Genomic DNA, 24,014 nt, shown 5'->3' with positions numbered 1-24,014 from the left:
AAGCATTCTTGGATGAAACAGATTATCTTGACCCATCCCAGTCTGGGTTCAGGCCTGGTTATGGGACTGAATCGGCCTTGGTTGCCCTGATCTTTATCGGGAGAAGGACAGGAGAGTGTGCCCCTGTTATTCTTACTTGATCTCTCAGGGGCTTTTGATACCATTGGCCATGGTATCCTGCTGGGCCAACTTGGTGAGATGGGTTTTGGAGGCAATGTTTTACAGTGGTTCCGATCCTATCTGCAAGGTCGCTCTCAGAGAATAGCATTGGGTGACTGTCTTTTGGCCCCCTGGCAGCTGTGCTGTGGGGTGCCGCAGGGTACCATCTTGTCCCCCATGCTGTTTAACATCTATATGAAGCCCTTGAGAGCAGTCATCAGGAGATTTGGGGCGAGGTGTCAGCAGTATGCTGATGATACCCAGCTCTATTTCTCTGTAACATCTGAATCGGGAGAGACCGTGCAAGCCCTGGATCGCTGCCTGGACTCGGTGATGGGCTGGATGAGGGCCAATAAACTGAGTCTGAATCCTAGCAAGACGGAGAGGCTGTGGGTTGATAGTTCCTGAGTTCGGATAATTGGTCAGTTGCCTGCTTTGGACGGGGTCGTACTCCCTCTGAAAGAGCAGGTTCATAGTCTGGGGGTGCTCCTGGATCCATCTTTGTCGCTACAGGCCCAGGTGACCTCAGTGGCTAGGAGTGCCTTTTACCAGCTTCGGCTGGGAAGATAGCTGCGGCCGTTTCTGGACCAGGTAGCCTGACCACTGTTGTTCACACACTGGTAACCTCCAGGCTGGATTACTGTAATGCGCTCTGTGTGGGGCTGCCCTTGAGGTTGGGTCCGGAAGCTGCAGCTGGTGCAAAATGTGGCGGCGAGACTGCTCACTGGGGCAGGGTATCGCCAACATGTCACCCTGCTGCTGAAAGAATTGCACTGGCTGCCCATTTGCTACTGGGCCAAGTTCAAGGTTCTAGTTTTGGTGTACAAAGCCCTATACAGCACGGAACCAGGACACCTGAAAGACCGTCTTATCCCTTATATACCCAGTTGATCACTGCGCTCTGCAGGTGAGGGCCTCCTGCAGATACCATCTGTCCGTTCTGTACAATATAGGAAACGGACCTTTAGTGTGGCAGCACCTATCCTATGGAATTCCCTCCCTTTGAATATTAGACAGGCACCATCTCTGCTATCTTTTCGGTGCCTTTTGAAGACTTTCCTCTAGTCTGCATCTGTGTTAGAATTGCTTAATATGTTTTTTAATAATGTTTTTAACCCTTTTTTAAAGTTGCTTTAAAAAAAATGTTTTTAACACTGTTTTGTTTCAATGTATTTTAAGAGCTGTTTTTATGATGTTTTAAAGTGTTTTTAGCACTTTGCTGCTCTGGGCTCCCGCTGGGAGGAAGGGCGGGATGCTAATTAAATAATAATAATAATAATAATCAGAGGAGGACAGGCAGTACTTGATATGCAGCTTCTCCATTCCTTTTTAAAACTCAGTTGCTCTGTCTGAGAGAGAGGACAATGTGTGTTCTGTACACTGTGGGTGGGAAACCTGTGGCCTTTCAGATGGTGTTGGACTACAGCTGCCATTATTCCTGGTCATTGGCCATGATGACTAGGGCTGATGGGTACTGGAGTCCAACAACACCTGGACATCACCAAATGGTCAATATAGGAATCAAATCAATTATATAATTGGTAGCAGAATATGGAGAAGTTCCATACTTTCTGTGAATACAAGACCAGGAACAGACTGCGGTACAGATAATGAATTGGTAATGTTGAAAATCAGAGTAAAGCTAAAGAAGAACAAAGCAATCATAATGCCAAAATACAATCTAAGTAACATCCCAGAAGATTTTAATGATCAAATAAGTGTTGACCATTGAACCGCACTGTCACTGAGTTTGTTTTCCATCAAGTCTGAAAAACTGTAACTAGGGGGAGTTATGTCTTTGCCCAGTCTGGGAATGGACTGCCAAGGCCGTTGCTATGGTAACCATCGCGATAGACTGGGAAAAGTTCTAGCAGCTATCTGTGTTAAGCTGAGTCTTCTGTGTATTGCCTCTGAACTGAGAGGTTCTCTTCTGTGTGTACCTTTGGAGAGATGTACCAGAAGGGGGGTGACTGAAGAAACTCTACATGTATTTACTCTTAAGCCTTTGGCCGTAATGTCTTAATAAAGATTCTTAACATGCTCTAATGCTCTGAAGAAGTTTCTTGCTCAACTTAACTTCAACGTAATGTATGCTGTTTCACGCAACAACGCACACACGTCAACAATAAGGAACAAATTTGAGGCTTTAAACCGAGCTAATAGAGAACCAGAAGAATTATGAAGTCAGAGACATTATCAGAGAAGAAGGCCAAAAGACAATACCTCTAGTTAAAAAGAAAGAAGACCTCAATGGATGACTGAAGAAACTCTTAAAATGGTTAAAGAGAGAAGGAAAGCAAAAGCAAAAAGAGAGATAAACACAGTTAGAACCCTAAATGCAACAATACAGCGACTAGTATGTAGGGACAAAGAGAACTACTACAATGATTATTGTACAGAAATAGAAGACGATAATAAAAAAGGTAGAACAAGAGCCCTGTTCCAAAAGATTAGAGAAATTAAAGACCAAGAGTAGGTATGTTGAATAATCAACAGGGGAACAAACTGACTGACCGAGATAAAATAAAAGGAAGATGGAAGCAATACGTTCAAGAATTATATAAAAGAAATGCAAGGATGGCAGATTAATTCACAGAGGAACAGTATGATGAAGAACCAGGAATTTTTGAATGTGAGGTGGAAGCTGCTGTTAAAATACTTGGAAGAAGCAAATAACCAGGAATAGATGGCATACCAATAGAGTTGATACAAGTTACTGAGAAGGAATCTGTCCAAATTTTGAGAAAAATTTGTCAACAAATATGGAAAAGAAAACAATGGCCCACAGATTGGAAGCATTCAATTTACATCCCAATTCCAAAGAAAGGGGATGCCAGGAAATGCAGTAATTATCAAATTATTGCCTTAATATCCCATGCAAGTAATGCTCAAGAATCTACAACAAAGGCTCTTACCATATATGGAGCGAGAAATGCCAGATGTCCAAGCTAGATTTAGAAAGGGAAGACGTACCAGAGATCATATTGCAAACATGCATTGGATAATGGAACGGACCAAGGAATTTCAGCAGAAACTAGTAATTATCTGAAATGAATTCTGATGAAAGTTAAAGAGTAAAGCACAAAAGTAGCACTACAGCTGAACGTCAAGAAGACTAAAGTAACGAAAACAGAATATTTACGTAACTTTAAAGCTGACAATGAGGACGTTGAACTAGTTAAGAATTATCAATATCTTGGCACAGTCATTAAAAAGGGAGACAATAGTCAAGAAATCAGAAGAAGGCTAGGACTGGGGAGGACAGCTATGAGAGAACTAGAAAAGGTCTGCAAATGCAAAGATGTATCACTGAACACTAAAGTCAGGATCATTCAGACCATGGTATTCCCGATTTCTATGTATGGATGTGAAAGTTGGACAGTGAAAAAAGAGGATAAAAGAAAAATCAACTCATTTGAAATGTATTGTTGGAGGAGAGCTTTGCGCATACCATGGACTGAGAAAAAGACAAATAATTGGGTGTTAGAACAAATTAAACCAGAATTATCACTAGAAGTTAAAATGATGAAACTGAGGTTATCATACTTTGGACACATCATGAGAAGACATCATTCACTAGAAAAGACAACAATGCTGGGAAAAACAGAAGGGAGTAGAAAAAGAGGAAGGCCAAACAAGAGATGGATTAATTCCATAAAGGAAAACACAGACCTGAACTTACAAGATCTGAACAGGGTGGTTTACAACAGATACTATTGGAGGTCACTAATTTATAGGGTTGCCATATTTATTTATTGCACTTGTATACCTCCCCATAGCTGAAGCTCTCTGGGCGGTTTACAACTTAATCGACTTGAAGGCACATAACACACACACACAAATGCAAGGTTCTTGATCACGGGGAGGCTTCTAAGCATGGTCATCTTTAGAACGTGCATAGAAGCTCCTTTCTGACCTTTGCATTAAACATGTGAAGTTCAAGAGTGGAGGAGGTAGTCATGCAGGGCTTTTGGGGTGGGGTTTGTCAAGAACTTGTCAGAATGGTTCAGAATGGTTGCTGATACATAGAATTGTGGGGATTTCATCTTGTTCAGAGATGGGGGCCTCCAAGTGAGTGAAAAAATCCTAGTTTCGTTTCTCAGCTGCAGTTAATTAGGAGACCTGTGAAGAGACACCTGTTTATCTGATGAGTGCTTGCTACCAAGGTCAACCTGGCCTGGGAACAGAGGGGAGGATGAGGACTGTTAGGCGCGAAGACTGGAGGAGCCTCGAGAAGCATTACCTCACCAGAAAGCCCCCTGATTGGCTAAATTAGTATGGTCTGTTATTAGGGACTTTTCCTTAAGTATAGGGGGTGAAACCTATAGCCTTTGTTCCCCTGGGTTCCATCTAGACCGGTGGTTACCTGAGTAGGGTTCCACGGCCTTTCACTACCCGTGCTATGCCTCTCTGGGGAGAGGTGAGACTTTGCAACAACTACCTCTTCAGTAAGTAGAACAGGTTAGTTAGTTTGATTATTTTGGTTTGTGTCTGAACTTTTTGTATTTTACCTAAACCCCTTTTTTGGGTGTGGGTTTTAAGGAATGTTTTGCTGCTATTAATTGTGCGTTTATATTTTATTCAAATAAAGCTACTTATTTACCCATGTGTGTTCTTTGCAGGAGGGGAATATTTGGCTCTGAATCTTGTACCTTGGCCACTGACCACTAACTCCTGTGTTTTGGGGTTGCTTGGGGCTCTGGGACGAGGAGTCCCTGTTTGGCTCTTGTCTTTTGGAAACCCTGGCAGAACTATTTCTGGGCTCTGGGCTTCCCCTGACTCAGAGTGGCTAACCAGGTTAAAGGGTGGTCGCAGCCTACCTACATTGCAGGGTTGATGTTGAATTGCACACCCTTGGCAAGGGGAGATATTTTGCCAGGATCAATTGCCTGGGGTGGGGAATTGGGTCCTGGGGCTGCACGGATGGCCTGTTAGGTGGCCATCGTGCATGACAGGGTTAGCCTTCTAAACATATTTTGCCCTCACACAAAGAGGGCTTAAGCCAAGTAATGTGTTTGTAGTTGTCATGGCAAACTTCATTATAGTGTACTCTGACACTGCAGCAAATGGCACATTCTGGAGCAAATAGCAGTTTATTTTTTTTTCCAGCACAGCAGGAAAATGGCACAGATGAAAGGTCAACACCCCCTTTCCACAGTACTATGGCCCTGATCTGGATGCCTCCCTCACCTATGTGGCTGCTATATGTTTAAAAAGAGAAGGGGGAAAAGCCCAAGAGAGACAATCACGTCCTTAGTAGCAAGCCACCAGAATCAAGGTTTCAACCGGAGTTCAGCATCTACACCAGAGCTGGAGAACCTCAGGTCTGGAGGCCAATTACGGCCCTCTTGGCTTCCCTATGTGACCTGTAGGGTTCTTCTCAGGCTATGCCCCTTTACCCAGGCCACACCCTTCACTGCACCCTCCTTGAATGTTTTTAAGCCTGACTGTACAGAGGTGTGTGTGTGTGGCCATGCCCACTATGGGTACCACTGGCATGCAGGCCCTGGGAGGTTGCCCATAAGGGAACGTGGCTTTCAGGCTGGAACAGGTTCCTCTACCTCTGTTCTACCCAGAAGCCACAGGAATGGATGGAAAAGAAGACCCTCATAGCATTGCTATTCTTGTTGCCATTGCATGTAGCAGGAGATGAGGGAGTTTCCATAGAGCAGACAAGCCATGCAGGTGAGTCACGCTGTTTTTCTAAAGGCCTGGATAACGTTTTGTATGACACTGGTGTCTCTGTTCTGCAGTAACCAGTAAACAACACAGATAAGAGCTTGCACTATGTCAGTCAGGTCAAAATAACCTGACTAACCTTATCTCTAGCTACAAAAGTTTCAAAACCTCCTAGTTTGTCATGGCCATCCATGATTCCCCTTCCAGAGCAAATACTTCATTGAAAAACATTCTGCAATGAAATTCACAAAAATGTGCCAATTAAAAAAAAAATTAAAGTCATCATATATGTACTAAATGTGTACAGTTGTAAATAGATGATCACTATTTAAAAATTAAATAGTGATCAACATATATACTTATAGGGAACTTTGGGTGCTGAGTTATGACAGCTACATGAGCTACTGAGAAACAAGAAGGTGTTCAGAAAGTTTGCAGAAGTGGGGAGGGAATCCTTAGGAAAGGGAGGGGGGAACTAAGGGGCAGATAAAACCTCCCAAAACAGTCCAATGAGGATGGAGCATGTTCACTCACCACAGAATGCTGAGTGTCTGGTGGGGAGGGATGGAGGAGAAATTCAGTTCAATTTGCATTTAAAGGTAAATGTACCTGGTTTGCACTTTCTCAAACAACGCAAGAATCGAAACACAACCGTCCTTCGAAATTTACCCTTCTCTAACCAACCAATGTTTACAAAAATGCATATGTTAGGGGAAAGTGTGCATACAAATGAATATATTAGTGAAAATTACAAATAAAAATGCATTATATTTGGAAAATGTATTCACTAGGAGAAATTTGCACTAAATGCTGATGAATTTTCATGACGAGTTGTTTTTTTTTAAGGCGAATGTTGCAGAATTTTAAGACTGGAAAAATGAGAAACTGAGAGAAATGAAATTGACAGAATTGTCCATCTCTGCTGGTGAGGGTAAGTGGAAGAATAGCCTTGAGTATCCTGAAAAGGAGCCATGGCTGGCTGGCTGGCTGGAAGGAACACTGAACAGGAACACTCTACACTGCAATAATTTTGTTGCAGTTCTCACTGTTTCCCACCCTCCCTCCAACCACAACAGTGAATAGCTTAAGAAGGGCACATCAAGACTTACTCCTTCTCTGTATAAAGCAAAAAGCCAGTATGGCTGCCCACAGAATGTCTGAGTAACTTGATTCAAAGTTGATAATTCAATAACTCCTCCCTTGGCACCAAATGCCTGTTAATCATTCTTTGTGTATAAAAGCTGTGCTCTTCCCTGACATTTTCATTCACTTTCAACATGAGGGGAATCACTTTTGTGTTGCTTGTCACTTTTGTGGGTAAGTGTCCTACTCTCCCTGCTATCAAGGAGGGATGCTGATCTCTCGGGAGCCAAGACAGAAGGGGAAGCTTATCTATTTTGCGCCCCCACACCAAATAAAATAATTGTATTATACTTTTAAATCAAAATACTTTCCACTTACAAATATATTTCTTCCCCACACAGGGTGCCAGAAAAATGATCTTGGTAAGTCAAATTCTTAGTGTTAAGATGCTATATTTTTAGCAGCCATTGGCTGAAGTGTAGAGGTTCTCTGTGGATTTGCATCATTTTACCTTTTGCCATTTTTCTTTTAAGGGTACAACACACCATTTCAGGGGGGGTTTTTTGGGGGGGAAGAGAAATTTCAGGGAGGGTCCAGATTCACAGCCAGTTATAGGCCTGCTCTTGGATGTGCCCAAAATGAAATGAGGAAGAACACTGTATTTTTAAGGGTATTTATTGTGGTTACTTACTTGCTATATATATCATCGTAATCAGAAATGTAAAGGGTGGGCCACACTCCACGAAAATGAATGGGATGGGTTGCAGAAGAAAGTGTGGGTGCGTGTGTGTGTGTGTGTGTATGTGTATGTGTGCCATTCTGTGAATCGTTTAATTCTTATGTTCATACACTACAGCACTGTGAAATGCAATACACTATTGGCTACTACTTACTAATGCACCCTGACTAGGGTAAGCCTCATTGAATTTAGCAGGGCTTTCTTTCAGGTAAACATGTACAGGATTGAATTGTGTAAGGATTTTTTTTGGCATTGAGCTGTATTTAGGAATCATAGTAATTGTTATCACTGAATTCAACATTCTAACATATACTGGAAATTATTTTTATTGTATTTTATACAATTCATAGTCCTCTTGTAGAGTACTTAATTCCTAAGCTCTACAGATATTATTATTGTTGGGTTCTTATTTGCTTAGGGTGCTATAGGTAGATACTAAAAATTATCCTTTCCCCCTCCCCTTTAACAGAACCTGGTTTTAGCATTGCCAAATCCTTCTTTTACACCTATAATGGGTTCATTCAGAATGGGTTGGAAAACACGGATTTAGCAAAATCTGCCTTAAAACTGACTTGTCAAGTAAAGATCAGCAGAGTGTCCCAGGAAGATCACATTCTTAAGGTAGATGATGGCAATGATTTCTAATTTTCCTCTTCATCTCTTTCTTGCTTGGAATTTTCTCACAGTTTGTTTGTTTTAGAAAGCAGCTTGGGGAGGGGTCTTTTTAAGTTGAGAAGTTGGGAGGGGTCTAGAATCTCATGGGGGGAACAGGTTGAGGGTGATTTTGAGTGGAAAAACAGCAGATAGAGAAATGAATAGTTGTCCCCCCCGGTTGCTTTTATTTGGAACAAAAATGTATTTGATGCTCAATCTAGAAGACTTCTGCTGAGCCAGTGAAGAAGATATGGAACAGCCTAGAGATGTTTACAACTCCTAAAGCAGGTGTGGGGAACATTTGGTCCTCAAAATTTTGGTGAACTACAACTCCCATCATGTCTGGCTGTTGACCATATTTGTCAAGCCTGATGGCAGTTGCAGTTCAGCAACATCTGGAGGGCCAAAGGTTCCCTAATGAATCAGTTGGGTAAACATGAACATGAAAACAAAAGCTTGTCCCCCTAACACCTATATTTATATTGGGATGGGTGTTATATATCCTGGAAACTGATAAAGATAAAACAAGTGGACAAAATAACTGGACAAATTAGAAACATCATGAAATGCAAGATAATGGATGGCTCTAGTAAAAGTGCTTTAGAAATGTTGTAGCTGTTTGTCATTCTGATAGGCCAGGTAAAATTGGGCAGAGCTTGTGAAGGCAAGCTTCCACTAAGAGATGGGGTGGAAGTAGGGTTGCCAGGTTCAGGGCCTGAGACTGATCCTGTATCTTTAGGAGAAGAGAAAGTCAGCCAAGTGCAGGTGTTCTCGAAACCCTGTAATGGGAAAAACCACAAGGTAGAATTCTCCCTTCCCCTGCACAACTTTTAAAGATACAGATGACCTCTTGGTTGCCAGGCCCGGCCTCCAAGGGGTCTTCTATATCTTTAAAAGTTGTGCAGGGGGAAGGGAGAATTCCACCTGGTGGTTTTTCCCATTACTGTGTTGCAAGAACACCTGCACTTGGCTGACTTTCTCTTCTCCTAAAGATACAGGATTAGTCTCCAGCCCTGAACCTGGCAACCCTAGGTGGAAGGAACAACCAGAAATAGATAAAAAATGTGGGGGTGTGGCCAGCTATAGAAAGGGAGGGGAAGAGGACAAGCTGGAAGGTTAACTAAAATGGAGGACTCTTGTACTAGAGCACAATGATATGTTTGTTGTTGGGATACAACAGTTTCCAGAATTGGTTCATAATACAAGGGACAACATTGAGGTTATGGTGAACTCTACTACTCTGGTTACAATTAATGTACAAGAAAGAATAAGATTACTCAGGCACATGATCCACAGTTACTTGGGAGTAAGGCCCACTAAGTTCAGCAGGCCTTGCTTCTGACTAAATATACATTTAATGGGGCTGTTCTGGCTGTACTAATGCTCATAAATGGTCTCAATTTTGGCCCACATTCAAGTTGAGGTACATCCTTTCTCCCCCTCCCTATATGGTTCTTCTGCTGCTTGCATGTAAATATTATAACTTAACCCAAATCTTCACTCATCTACTCTTTTTTTTTAAGGTACTTTCTCCACAAGTGGAAGAATACAATGGCATCTTGATGAATGGATCCCTGAGCCAAACAACCAGACTCACTCAGAAGCTTTATGTGTGTTTTGCTGAACTATTTAAGTTTGAATACAAAAGAGGTTGCATTGGAAATATTTATGCCCCTAAAAACATCTCCATTGAGTGCATAAATATAATAAGGGGTATCCTGGACTTGCTGCAAATAACTATAGAAAAATCAGAGAGTGTGTACGAGTTACAAGAGGTATGGGATTTTTCTTTTCAGATTCTAAATGACTCATTATAAGAACAAACATTATAGTATTAGAATCATCAGAAGCTTTTTACTTGGATACTATCTTAAAGTGTTCCATAGCATTCATTCCTGTGAATCACCTAACTGCTTTCTCATCACTTGATCACTCAGCAACTAATGACTTGCATTTGAATATGTGTACTTACTCCATTGTGAGCATTGTTTGAAATTATGTGAGGTGATGCCTTGCTATAATGGATGTAACTTTCCAATCGTCCTAGGACTTAAGATTCTGTTATTTAATTGTTGCTCATTATTCTTTGTAGGATGGAATTGGAGGAACTTGCCACACCAGGTATGTTATCCAGGAGGACAAGATAAATAACAAAACCACCATTTCACGAACCAAAGACCTCAACAACTGCACAGTTAAAGTTGTGAAGAACATTGGAATGGCCTACATCCAGCCTTGTCCTACATGTGCTGTGGTAAGCAGCCTTAACACCAACCACTGATGTAAATATTTGTAAGTGAGGTTGCTTCAAATGGCATATGTCAAATTAATTTCAAAGGATGCAGTGTAAGTATTTCAATACTGAAGGTTACAGGGACCATACAACTCCCCTCCTGCAACAGCTCCACTGGCTGCCAGTTTGTTTCCAGACACAATTCAAAGTGCTGGTTATGTCCTATAAAGCCCTATACGGCTTAGGTCCAGGCTATTTGTCAGACCGTTTCTCCCTATATGAACCTGCCCGGGCCCTGAGATCTTCAGGAGAGACCCTTCTCACGATCCCAACACCTTCACAAGTGTGACTGGTGGGGACACGAGATAGGGCCTTTTCGGTGGCTGCCCCTAGGCTCTGGAACTCCCTCCCTAGGGAGGCAAGAATGGCCTCCTCTGTGCAGTCCTTCCGCCGACAGCTAAAGACTTTTTTCTTCCGGCAGGCCTTTGGAACTGAAGGTTTTAAGGGTAGTGACTGAAGAGGATGCTGTATGTTATTGTTTTACTTGTATGCTCCTAAACTGGGTTGCAGTATTTTAAGAGTATATCTAATTGGCTTTAACATCTTAATAGTTTAATCCTGTTTTAATGCTGATTTTATATGTTTATATGTTTTATATTTTTATAGGTTCTTAATGATATGTACTTATTTTTATCTGGAAGCTGCCTTGAGTTCCAGTTTGCAAAAAGGGCGGGGTATAAATAAAGATAATAAATAAATAAATAAAATAATCTTGGTGCCAGCCTTGGTTGAGGTGTGGGGTATAAATATTAAATCAATACTGGTGTGCATTCATACTAAAATGGATGAAGGATGACATAAATATACCCCAGTTTCTAATTAATTTCTATAAGACACAAATAAAAAGGTAGGGTAGCAGTCAGTCCTAATCCTGCTCAGGGTAGATCCATTTAAGTTAATAGATATGACTAACTTAGATTCATCATTTTTAGTAGGTTTACTCTGCATAGCACTTGGTTGACTACAACCAGTAGAAACAAATATAGAGAATTAAATTCATCTTGTTTCTCCTATTTGTTGCTTGATTAGAGAGATTCCTGAAACTGACAAGAGACATTGTGTTGCATTGCTTAGTAAACTTTTGTCAATATTGTTACATCCATCAGGGATCTTTCTGTAGGGAGAAAAGATCTTGGAGTGCTTTGAAAGTGAAAAGACTTAAAAACTGTCCAATCAGAACCAAAAAGCAAAGGGACACTTAGAGTAGTGGTTGCCAACGTCACACCCATGAGCACTATGGTGCCCTTGAGGTATTCCTCTGTTGCCGCTGAAGCCCCTGAGCACCCCATACAAGCTCACTTCCCCCTTCGGTATAATGTGTGGGTGGTTACCTTTTTCTCCCTTGAAAAGTACATAGAGCTGAAGGAGAAAGTTGGAAGAGTGATGCTCTTTCCCACTTCCTCTTTCAACTCTTTTGTGCTTTTTCAAGGTTCAGATTGATTTTACTAGATTTGATTTTTAGAGAGATCTCTTGGAAAAGCAATGTCTTTGTGCATGCTTTATTTTTTCTGTTTCTGGGGGACAGGGTGTGTGAAGTGGCCCGAGAGGGTGGTGCCTAAGGGATTGGCTCAAAAATGCCCATGGATCCAACAAGGTTTGTGAGGATGCTACCTTTTTTTGCATTACTCATAAAGTGAGGATCCTTTGATAAATCTTTATAGGTGATATCTGATGTTACATACACAGAGTAGACACATTTACATAAATGAGCTTAACTAACTCAGCATGCCCATTGATTTCAATGGGTCTGCTTTGAATATGACTAATGGAGAATATCATTCTCTGAATGCTGGCAGGTGCGTTGCCTTTAAGGAGCTGTACAGCACTTGCAGGAATCAGAAAACAGGCTGGGTCTCCACTGTAATCAATGCAGAAATGAAAGGGGGGAATAGAGATGAATTAAGGAATGAAGTGATAATGAAAGATAGGCGAGGTAATGGTGGTGCAATGAGAGAAAAATGAATGGAAAGGGGAATGAATGGGGCTGCCAGGAAAAAAAGTGAAAATTATTTTTTCCAAGTGTGTATCCTTAAACAAGAATGTATTGTAGAGGCTGTCATTTGTGTTGTCTGAACAAGTTTATTTGTGCTTTTTAGAACATCACAAACACAAGAGGGACTGTGGCATTCAACTATAAGCTGAAATATATGGATACTGGAGCCCTGATCACACATGTTGACTCCCAGCAGGTGTATGCTATCTCCCCATTCAATGAACTTGGTGGTACTGCTATTATGGATGCAAGGTATGTCTGACTGGTACTATTAGAACAAGGGAGATCTGTCACCAGAACTATGGACGGGGTCACATATGCATGTAGATCACTCTGTTTATTATCAAAGAATTATACAACCATGAGAGTGGCTGTGTACTGTAGTCAGCATGGATTTTTCACATTCTGCAATGTTACATTGAAAATACCCCCATGCCATTCTTATGCTTCCCATAAGCTCATTTCAAAACAAAACCTTACAAAACTTATAGTCCTGAACTCAGAAACACTTGCTTAACAACCCTCTCAATTTTCATACAATACACAAAACAGTCAGAGAGAACAGAGAGTTCAAAGTCTAAACAGAGTGGGGGGAAAACTCAGAGCCCTTTTGGAGTTTTAATCTGTTGAAATTCATTAAAAATCAACCATGTTTACAGAGTACCTGTAATCCTGTTAATGACCTTGTTCCATACTTTGACCTTCATCTTCCGCAGTTTAAAAGTTAAAAAAAAAATGCCTGGCTGATTTTTAATTAATTTAAGAAATTCTGGCTGGAACCCAATTATAATGTTGGGCATACTCAGTAAGAACGAAATGTCAGTGTTCTAAAAGGCAGACTCACAGCTGCTTGGCTTGGCTAATCAGGGGACCACACCCACACCAGACTTTGATTTCACTTGAGCAAGTCATGGCTTCCCTCAGAGAATCCTGGGAAGTGTAGTTTGTGATGGGTGCTGAGAGGAGACTCCTGTTCCACTGAGAGAGCTCCAGTGGCCAGACTGGTTTAACAGTCAGCCACTCTGATTGAAGGTCTGTGAGGACAATAGGGCGTCTCCTAGCAACTCTCAGCACCCTTCACTAACTACAGTTCCCAGGATTCTTTGAGAGAAGCCATGACTCTCCAAAGTGAAATAAAGGCCTGGTGTGGATGTGGCCAGGGACACTTTTGGTTTAAATTTGGGTGGGAGGCTACATGTGCCTGCAGTAGAATAAAAAGGTAGGGGAAACGCTGAAAAGCAATGATACTGTTCACAGTGTTTTCCTTTTGGAAAAGAAAGGGTCTTCCCTTCTGCCCAGTGCCCACCTGCCCAATCACCTCCCCTCCTCTCCCCCTCCCTTCCCTGCCCCTCCCCCAGGTCAGTGTTGGACTACAACCTGGGAGACCAGGATTCGAATCCCCACACAGCCATGAAGTTCACTGGGTGACCTTGGGCCAGTCACTGCCTCTCAGCCTAGAGGAAGGTAATGGTAAAACCACCTCAATACTATTTACCATGAAAGCCCTATTCAAAGGGTTGCCATAAGTCCAGTCGACTTGAAGGCAGTCCATTTCCATTTTCAAACATAATCAGGGGCATCACTAGGGTGGTGCGGCAGGTGCAGGCCGCACAGGGTGACACCACCAGATGGCGGTGACACCCAGAGCCGCCCCCCCAGGCACCACCTAGGCACCAATGAGAGTATTCGCGTGGCGCGCTGACTGCCTTCCTCAGCTGTTAGAAGGTGGAAGTGGTGGCAGACAACCGGTGCGCTCCAGGGCCCTGTTTGGCCGTGCGTGCGCTCTGTCGTGCGTGCGATCGCTCAGAGTCTGAGAGAGAAGGCGCTACGGGCCGCACCGAGTGACACCAACCCTAGTGATGCCACTGAACAGGACTGCACAGAAATAAATCCCATTGAACTCAAAAAGTATACAAATGATCAAACCCACCCTCCCTTCTCCTCCCTCCTATCCCCTCTTGCTTGCCCCTTCCCTCCCCCTTCATTTGCCCCTCCCTACTAGGGTTGCCAGGTTCCTGGCCTGAGACTGATCCTGTAACTTTAGGAGAAGAGAAAGTCAGCCAAGTGCAGGTGTTCTTGAACCCTGTAATGAGAAAAACCACAAAGATACAGAAGACCTCTGGGTTGCCAGGCCCGGCCTCCAAGAACATAAGAACATAAGAAGAGCCTGCTGGATCAGGCCAGTGGCCCATCTAGTCCAGCATCCTGTTCTCACAGTGGCCAACCAGGTGTCTGGGGGAAGCCCACAAGCAGGACCCGAGTGCAAGAACACTCTCCCCTCCTGAGGCTTCCGGCAACTGGTTTTCAGAAGCATGCTGCCTCTGACTAGGGTGGCAGAGCACAGCCATCACGGCTAGTAGCCATTGATAGCCCTGTTCTCCATGAATTTGTCTAATCTTCTTTTAAAGCCATCCAAGCTGGTGGCCATTACTGCATCTTGTGGGAGCAAATTCCATAGTTTAACTATGCGCTGAGTAAAGAAGTACTTCCTTTTGTCTGTCCTGAATCTTCCAACATTCAGCTTCTTGGAATGTCCACGAGTTCTAGTATTATGAGAGAGGGAGAAGAACTTTTCTCTATCCACTTTCTCAATGCCATGCATAATTTTATACACTTCTATCATGTTTCCTCTGACCCGCCTTTTCTCTAAACTAAAAAGCCCCAAATGCTGCAACTCCCTTATGAGGAAAGAAGGGAGTCGCTCCATCCCCTTGATCATTCTGGTTGCCCTCTTCTGAACCTTTTCCAACTCTATAATATCCTTTTTGAGATGAGGCGACCAGAACTGTACACAGTATTCCAAATGCGACCGCACCATAGATTTATACAATGGCATTATGATATCGGCTGTTTTATTTTCAATACTTTTCCTAATTATCGCTAGCATGGAATTTGCCTTTTTCACAGCTGCCGCACACTGGGTCGACATTTTCATCGTGCTGTCCACTACAACCCCAAGGTCTCTCTCCTGGTCAGTCGCCGCCAGTTCAGACCCCATGAGCGTATATGTGAAATTCAGATTTTTTGCTCCAATATGCATAATTTTACACTTGTTTATATTGAATTGCATTTGCCATTTTTCTGCCCATTCACTCAGTTTGGAGAGGTCTTTTTGGAGCTCTTCGCAATCCCTTTTTGTTTTAACAACCCTGAACAATTTAGTGTCGTCAGCAAACTTGGCCACTTCACTGCTCACTCCTAATTCTAGGTCGTTAATGAACAAGTTGAAAAGTACAGGTCCCAATACCGATCCTTGAGGGACTCCACTTTCTATAGTCCTCCATTGGGAGAACTGTCCGTTTATTCCTACTCTCTGCTTTCTGCTTCTTAACCAATTCCTTATCCACAAGAGGACCTCTCCTCTTATTCCATGACTGCTAAGTTTCCTCAGAAGTCTTTGGTGAGGTACCTTGTCAAACACTTTTTGAAAGTCTAAGTACACTATGTCCACTGGATCACCTCTATCTACATGCTTGTTGACACTCTCAAAGAATTCTAATAGGTTACTGAGACAGGACTTTCCCTTGCAGAAGCCATGCTGGCTCTGCTTCAGCAAGGCTTGTTCTTCTATGTGCTTAGTTAATCTAGCTTTAATAATACTTTCTACCAGTTTTCCAGGGACAGAAGTTAAGCTAACTGGCCTGTAATTTCCGGGATCCCCTCTGGATCCCTTTTTGAAGATTGGCGTTACATTTGCCACTTTCCAGTCCTCAGGCATTGAGGAGGACCTGAGGGACAAGTTACATATTTTAGTTAGCAGACCAGCAATTTCACATTTGAGTTCTTTGAGAACTCTCGGGTGGATGCCATCCGGGCCTGGTGATTTGTCAGTTTTTATATTGTCCATTAAGCTTAGAACTTCCTCTCTCGTTACCACTATTTGTCTCAGTTCCTCAGAATCCCTTCCTGCAAATGTTAGTTCAGGTTCAGAGATCTGCCCTATATCTTCCACTGTGAAGACAGATGCAAAGAATTCATTTAGCTTCTCTGCAATCTCCTTATTGTTCTTTAGTACACCTTTGACTCCTTTATCATCCAAGGGTCCAATCGCCTCCCTAGATGGTCTCCTGCTTTGAATATATTTATAGAATTTTTAGTTGTTGGTTTTTATGTTCTTAGCAATGTGTTCCTCAAATTCTTTTTTAGCATCCCTTATTGTCTTCTTGCATTTCTTTTGCCAGAGTTTGTGTTCTTTTTTATTTTCTTCATTCGGACAAGACTTCCATTTTCTGAAGGAAGACTTTTTGCCTCTAAGAGCTTCCTTGACTTTGCTCGTTAACCATGCTGGCATCTTCTTGGCCCTGGAGGTACCTTTTCTGATCTGCGGTATGCACTCCAGTTGAGCTTCTAATATAGTGTTTTTAAACAACTTCCAAGCATTTTCGAGTGATGTGACCCTCTGGACTTTGTTTTTCAGCTTTCTTTTTACCAATCCCCTCATTTTTGTGAAGTTACCTCTTTTGAAGTCAAATGTGACCATGTTGGATTTTCTTGGCAATTGGCCATTTACATGTATGTTTAATTTAATAGCGCTATGGCCACTGCTCGCAATCAGTTCAACAACAATTACATCTCGCACCAGGTCCCGGTCCCCACTGAGGATTAAGTCCAGGGTTGCCGTCCCTCTGGTCGGTTCCATGACCAACTGGTCTAGGGAATAGTCATTTAGAATATCTAGAAATTTTGCTTCTTTGTCATGACTGGAACACATATGTGGCCAGTCTATGTCTGGGTAGTTGAAGTCACCCATTACTACCACATTTCCTAGTTTGGATGCTTCCTCAATTTCATATCTCATCTCAAGGTCTCCCTGAGCATTTTGATCAGGGAGACGATAGATCGTTCCCAGAATTAAATCCCTCCTGGGGCATGGTATCACCACCCACAACGATTCTGTGGAGGAGTCCGCCTCTTTGGGGGTTTCGAGCTTGCTGGATTCAATGCCTTCTTTCACATATAGAACGACTCCGCCACCAATACGTCCTTCCCTGTCCTTCCGATATAGTTTATATCCAGGAATAACCGTATCCCACTGGTTTTCTCCATTCCAGCAGGTCTCCATTATGCTCACTATATTAATGCTCTCCTCTAAGACCAAGCACTCCAGTTCTCCCATCTTGGTTCGGAGGCTCCTAGGTCATCTGTATCTTTAAAAGTTGTGTAGGGGGAAGGGAGAATTCCACCTTGTGGTTTTCTCATTACAGGGTTACAAGAACACCTGCACTTGGCTGACCAGGAACCTGGCAACCCTACAGTCCCTACCCATCCCCATCACCTTCCAATACCCTCCTTCCCTCTCCCCTTCCTCCTCCCCATGGTCAGTTTTACCTTTCCTAAGCATGATTGCATGGGAGTAAATCGCACTGAACTCAATAAGCATGAAAATGATCAAACCTGTCCTTCTCCTCCCCTCCCCCTCCTGCCTGCCTCATCCCAGTCCTCCTCTCTGCCTTTCCTCCCCTCCCTCCTCCTCCCCCCTCCCTCCTCCCCCCTCCCCATCCCCTGTGGTCAGTTTCACCTATCCTAAGCATTATTGCAGGGGAGTAAATCCCACTGAACTCAGTAAGCATGCGAATGATCAATCCATTCTCAGCAAACGTGGACAGGATCCCATTTCTTACCTCCCGGATTAAAAAGCAGGGAAATTCACTAATAGGCAAAAACTCTTGCAGTTTAAGAATGTACCTTTAGTCCACAGATATTTCTATCAAACTTTAGAAAGCAGGGAAATTGCGCAGCTATAGTGAATGCACCAGGGGAGCAGGAGACGTGACCTCCTCTCTGAGATATTGGATTGCCCTACAAATTTGTCAGAATGCAAACACAATTTGGGTTGGTCTTTCACAGTTCAATCCACTTGCTGTGTAGCTTGGAAGAATTTGGTAACATGTGCCTCTGAGCATATGGTGAGTGGTGGCAACACCTGCAATCAGCCCAAAGGATAGAAACAAGACATGTACTGTGCTGATCCTGTTTTAGCAGGGAGGAAGCAACATTATTAAGACAGTTGATATAGTTCAGATGGTCACTTTAAATATGTCTGATTTCCTTTGCAATTTTAGTGAAGTTTCCTATAGGAAATCATTTTCTTTTGTTTCTATTTCTGTGTATATGTGAAGTACAGCAACACTTTGCAAAATTTACACTAAAAAGACTCCAAACATAATTGTGGAATAATGGCACTGTCTTCTGCAGAATAGTCTCCAGTGGACCTCAGGAGTTTCTCAATTTGCACAAGATAAAATGGTGGGAGGTGAAATATATTCTAGCAAAATTCTAGGTGTGCTCTATGTTTTTAATTGACCATGCCCACCTTGCCTTAATTAAAGTGGTTTAAACATAGCAGGCTGAAAACATGCATCCTCTTTTTTCCAACAGCTAGAGTCATTGCTGAATTAGCAACATATTGGAATCAGTTTGATTTTACATCAAACTGCAGTTTCAGATTCAACTGTTAATGCACCCAAAATAGAAATAGAACATAACCTCCAATTTGAAATACAAAATGCTGTCTTCACCATCCTATGACACTGATCAATAAAAAGGTTTTGAAATTAATAAAAATAAATACGATACAGATTTCTAGGATGAATAATGAGAGAAATAAAATTTTCTAGTTTAGATTCTCTGTAGAAACATTAGTAACAAAGGAAAGAAGCAAAGTAAGAACACCAACAAACATACAAAAATATAATTATCCATTTTTGGAGATGGCAGGTGTTGCCACCACTCACCATATGCTCAGAGGCACATGTTACCAAATTCTTCCAAGCTACACAGCAAGTGCATTGGACTGTGAAAGACCAACCCATATTGTGTTTGCATTTTGACAAATTTGTAGGGCAGTCCAATATCGCAGAGAGGAGGCCAGGTCTCCTGCTCCCCTGGTGCATTCACTATAGCTGCGCAATTTCCCTGCTTTTTAAAGATTGATAGAAATATCTGTGGACTATAGGTACGTTCTTAAACCGCAAGGTTTTTTGCCTATTAGTGAATTACTCTACACTTGCTGACTGACAGCTGAGCATGCAAAACCTTCAAAAGCATTGTATCTGAGGTGACATGAGGCGAGATGTAAGTTATGTTTGTGGTATTTTATCTGTGATGGCGCCTGCACACATAAAGATTTGTCAAGTCACTTTGAGACTTTTTTTCCTGTACAAAGAAATGGAACTGGACTGCCTTCCAGTCGATCCTGACTTATGTCGACCCTATGAATAGGGTTTTCATGGTAAGTGGTATTCAGAGGGGGTTTACCATTGCCTCCCTCTGAGAGGTAGTGACTGGCCCAAGGTCACCCAGCGAGGTTCATGTCTGTGTGGGGATTTGAACCCTGGTCTCCCAGGTCGTAGTCGAGCATCTTAACCACTACACCACACTGGCTCTCTTTCCTGTATAAACTGACTGATAAATAAAATAAATAACAATAAAGAAATAATATCGCTTCATGCTGCAGTCATCAGGTGATAAATAGATTAAAGATACAACAGCTTTCCAAGTGGTTAGTTTGTTTTTCTCTTGGAACAAGACAGAGAACTCTTTTTACTAACATTTATGGGATGCAGTAGTTACAAGTGTTGGACTAGGACCTGAGAGACCAAGGTTCAAATCCCTGCTCAGCCATGAAGCTTAGTGGGTGACCTTGGGCCACTCACGGTCTCTCAGCCTAACCTACCTCACAGGGTTGTTGTGAAGATAAAATTGGGAGGGAAGAACCATGATTGTACACCACTTGAGCTCCTTGAAGGAAAGATGGACTATAAATGCAATAATAATTAATTAAATAAATATTGGTGCTTTGATGCAATGTCATGTAGGAAGCTACTGAGTCAGACCATAGATCTTTCTAGCTCAGTATTAGCAACACTGATGGGCGGCAGCTCTCAAGGATTTCAGACAGGGCTGTTTTTCAACTCTATCTGGAGAAGCCAGAGATTGAGCCTAGGACCTTCTGTATGCAAAGCATGTGCTTACCACTGAGCTACATGTAAAGATTGTGGATCTCTAAATTAACCAATACTTTGAGCCTTCAGACTGGGGAACATTATGCTGTTGACCATGGATTTCTGTCTATCAAAGGAATGCATTGCCGTTCTGACAGAATCTATTAATTTTAACCTTAATACCCCTTCTCAGTTTAAACATATGCATTTCTTTTTACTGCATTTCAGACAAAACCTGACTTTGATTGAAACTACAAGCAACCAAGAAAGAATGCCAGGGATCCTGCTGCAAAACTATGGAAGTCTTCATTATCAGTTTCCACAAGACCTGCCCCAAATGGCTTTGCATCTAATAAAGATGAACAGTACTGAGTCAAGTGTAAGATGTTTCACAGCAGAAAATCAATGGAAGGCCAACAAATTAATCTAAATAGTCAAAGAGATAATTTGACAAATTCCTTTTGCCCTCTGTTTACCTTGTAGATTGTGGAAATGCTGGAGCAGTTAATTCAGCAGAACCAATTACAACTCCATCCAGAAACTCCGTCCAAGTTCTTAGAACTTATTGAGCTTTCCCGAGCAGCCACCCATGAAAATCTTGAATCTTTGTGGAAACAATTTGCAGATAGACAGCAATACAGGTATTTGCCGTTGTTACTTTCAATCTATATTTCTAGTTGGTATGGCCGGCTCCAGATTTGAGTGGGCCCTCAGCATAGCACCCTCTATTAGGACCCTTCCTCTGAGCTGTGGCAGGCTTACTTGGCAATGGGAGGTAGGAGGCCAACAATAAAATTTCCAACAATGCGCCAGAATGATGCTACTTCAGGAGTGCTTTGGGGTATTTGGACAAGTTAAATGGTGGCTTCATGCTGCTACAAGCTACTGAAACTGAATCTGTCCAAATTTTGACAAATATATGTCAACAAATATGGAAAACTAAACAATGGCCCACAGACTGGAAGTATTCAATATAGATCCCAATTCCAAAGAAAGGGGATCCCAGGGAATGCAGTAATTATCAAACTATTGCCTTAATATCCCATGCAAGTAAAGTAATGCTCAAGATTCTGCAACAAAGGCTCTTACCATTTATGGAGCAAGAAATGCCAGATGTCCAAGCTGGATTTAGAAAGGGAAGAGGTACCAGAGATCATATCACAAATATACATTGTATAATGGAATGAACCAAGGAATTTCAGAAGGAAATCACCCTGAGCTTTATAGATCACAGCAAAGCCTTTGATTGTGTAGATCATGAAAAACTATGGAATGCTTTAAAAGAATTGGGGGTGCCACAGCATCTGGTTGTCTTGATGCGCAACCTATACTCTGGACAAGAGGCTACTGTAAGGACAGAATATGGAGAAATCGATTGGTTCCCAATCGGAAAGGGTGTGAGACAGGGGTGTATTTTGCCACCCTATGTGTTTAATCTATATGCAGAACATATCATATGGAAAGTGGGATTGGACCAAGATGAAGGAGATGTGAAAACTGGAGGGAGAAATATCCTTTTGGACGCATTTAGTGCCTATTGTAAACATGAACATTTAGCAATAAATTACTCTAAGACTAAAACCATGGTCTTTGGTAAACATAGTCCAAAGTACAAATGGATTTTAGATCAATAGGTCATAGAACAAGTTCGTTCATTTAGATATTTGGGCATCATCTTCAGCGAATCCCTCACATGGAAATGGCACAGAGAGGCGACGAAGATGGAAGCAGAGAAAACGACAGGGGCATTAATGAAGTTCTGTTATTACAAAGGAGGACAGTTGGTTGGACCTGCCTTAAAAATTTTGGTAGCAAAGTGGTCACACAAATGCTTTATGGTGCAGAAATTTGGGGGTCTGATATAGATACCATGAAAACCCTGGAAATAGTACAGAATAATTTTTTTTTGAAAATTATATTCTCTTCCACCAGGAATTCCAGCAGCTTTTTTGAGAACTGAATCTGGTTGGCCGTCAATAAAGACAAGAGCAGAGTGGGTACAGTTAAAGTATCTTAAACGAATAGCCACTCTGTCAGATGAACGCCTCCCAGCATTGTGCTACAGGAATAATAACCAAAATTGGAAGTTAACGTCCCATAGGCTCCTATATAGTTACCATCTTCCCAAGTTGAATCCTCTCCTGGGTATGGATAACAGGCACTTAAGAGACTGGCTCTTCTGCATAGATGCTGGAAGGGATTAACAATTAATAAAGACCTCCAGATTCTCACCATGGTTTGCTTTTGTGAAAACAAAACACTTTAGAGCCAGTTATTTGACAAAATTAATGCCAGGCTCCCTAAGAAATGCTTTTATGGAACTACGTTTCCAAGTTATGCCAAATGCAGTATTAGACAGATGTTACCAAAAGGTGCCATTTGAAAATAGATTGTGTATCTGTGACCAAGCTCAGGTGGAGGACATTATACATTATATGTTAACGTGCCCCCTCTATCAGCACCCAAGAGAGAGATTCCTGAAACCTCTGCTGTCTCAAGGAAGCAGGAATGCCCCAGTAGAATCAGTACAATTTCTCCTGAGCGATACTAACAGCCTCGTGACATACAAAGTGGCTCTTTTTGCGCTTGCTGCAAAGAAGATCAGAAAAAAAAGAACTAGATAAAATGGCAATAAACTGTTTGGGAGAGTCAGATTTTTAAAGTGTGCTGTCCGATGCTAACTTTGAAATTCTTTTATACTACAGGTCACAACAACCTGTCCTTTGTATACTTTTACATATTTCTGTATGTTTTTACATTTCATGTTTTTACATTTTAATGTATTTGTTATGGCCTTCGGCTAGCACAATAAATATTTACCAAAAAAATATTTTAAGATATGCAGACGATACGATACAGTACGGCCCTGCTTATACGGCGGGTTCTGTTCCGGACCCCCACGGTAAAGCGGAACCCCATTGACTTTAATGCGCTGCGTCACGTGAAAATAATGCAAAAACAGCACAAAATGGCACAAAAGAGAAAAAAATAGCTTTTAAATTAAAAACGAAAGCCGCCGCATCAGCGAAACGCCTTAAAGCGGACCACTGTAAAGCGGGGCCTTACTGTACTGCTAGCGGAAACCAGTAATGATTTGAAAGGAATGTTGATGAAAGTTAAAGCGGAAAGCAGAAAAGCAGGACTACAGCTGAAAGTCAAAAAGACTAAAGTAATGACAACAGAAGATTTATGTAACTTTACAGTTGACAATGAGGACATTGAACTTGTCAAGGATTATCAATACCTTGGCACAGTCATTAACCAAAATGGAGACAATAGTCAAGGAATCAGAAGAAGGCTAGGACTGGGTAGGGCAGCTGTGAGAGAACTAGAAAAGGTCCTCAAATGCAATGATGTATCACTGAACACTAAAGTCAGGATCATTCAGACCATGGTATTCCTGATCTCTATGTATGGATGTGAAAGTTGGATAGTGAAAAAAGTGCATAAGAGAAAAATAAACTCCTTTGA

At 42.0% G+C, this 24,014-nt stretch overlaps 1 protein-coding gene across 6 annotated transcripts in view; it reads left to right on the top strand.

Annotated features, from left to right (window-relative positions):
• Positions 1 to 4,515: 4,515 nt before the first annotated feature.
• Positions 4,516 to 24,014, top strand: part of LOC133387834 (vitellogenin-2-like) — a 49,151-nt gene continuing 29,652 nt past the window's right edge. For 4 of the 6 annotated variants that reach the window (XM_061633491.1, XM_061633489.1, XM_061633494.1 and 1 more), the window contains exons 1-9: positions 4,516 to 4,607; positions 6,685 to 6,769; positions 7,323 to 7,343; positions 8,130 to 8,281; positions 9,838 to 10,089; positions 10,407 to 10,568; positions 12,704 to 12,852; positions 20,772 to 20,922; positions 21,027 to 21,184. In XM_061633491.1, coding sequence (XP_061489475.1) covers positions 6,733 to 6,769; positions 7,323 to 7,343; positions 8,130 to 8,281; positions 9,838 to 10,089; positions 10,407 to 10,568; positions 12,704 to 12,852; positions 20,772 to 20,922; positions 21,027 to 21,184 — 1,082 coding nt within the window. In that variant the 5' untranslated portion in view covers positions 4,516 to 4,607; positions 6,685 to 6,732. Of the gene's footprint in view, positions 4,621 to 6,684; positions 6,770 to 7,322; positions 7,344 to 8,129; positions 8,282 to 9,684; positions 9,738 to 9,837; positions 10,090 to 10,406; positions 10,569 to 12,703; positions 12,853 to 20,771; positions 20,923 to 21,026; positions 21,185 to 24,014 lie in introns of those variants that run through there. The other 2 variants (XM_061633490.1, XM_061633492.1) reach the window with 2 other exon arrangements.

Source organism: Rhineura floridana, chromosome 6 (assembly GCF_030035675.1).
Source record: "Rhineura floridana isolate rRhiFlo1 chromosome 6, rRhiFlo1.hap2, whole genome shotgun sequence".
Classification (NCBI taxonomy): domain Eukaryota; kingdom Metazoa; phylum Chordata; class Lepidosauria; order Squamata; family Rhineuridae; genus Rhineura; species Rhineura floridana.
The sequence above is the reverse complement of the archived record's forward strand: the minus strand, read 5'-3'. Positions and strand labels throughout refer to the sequence as shown.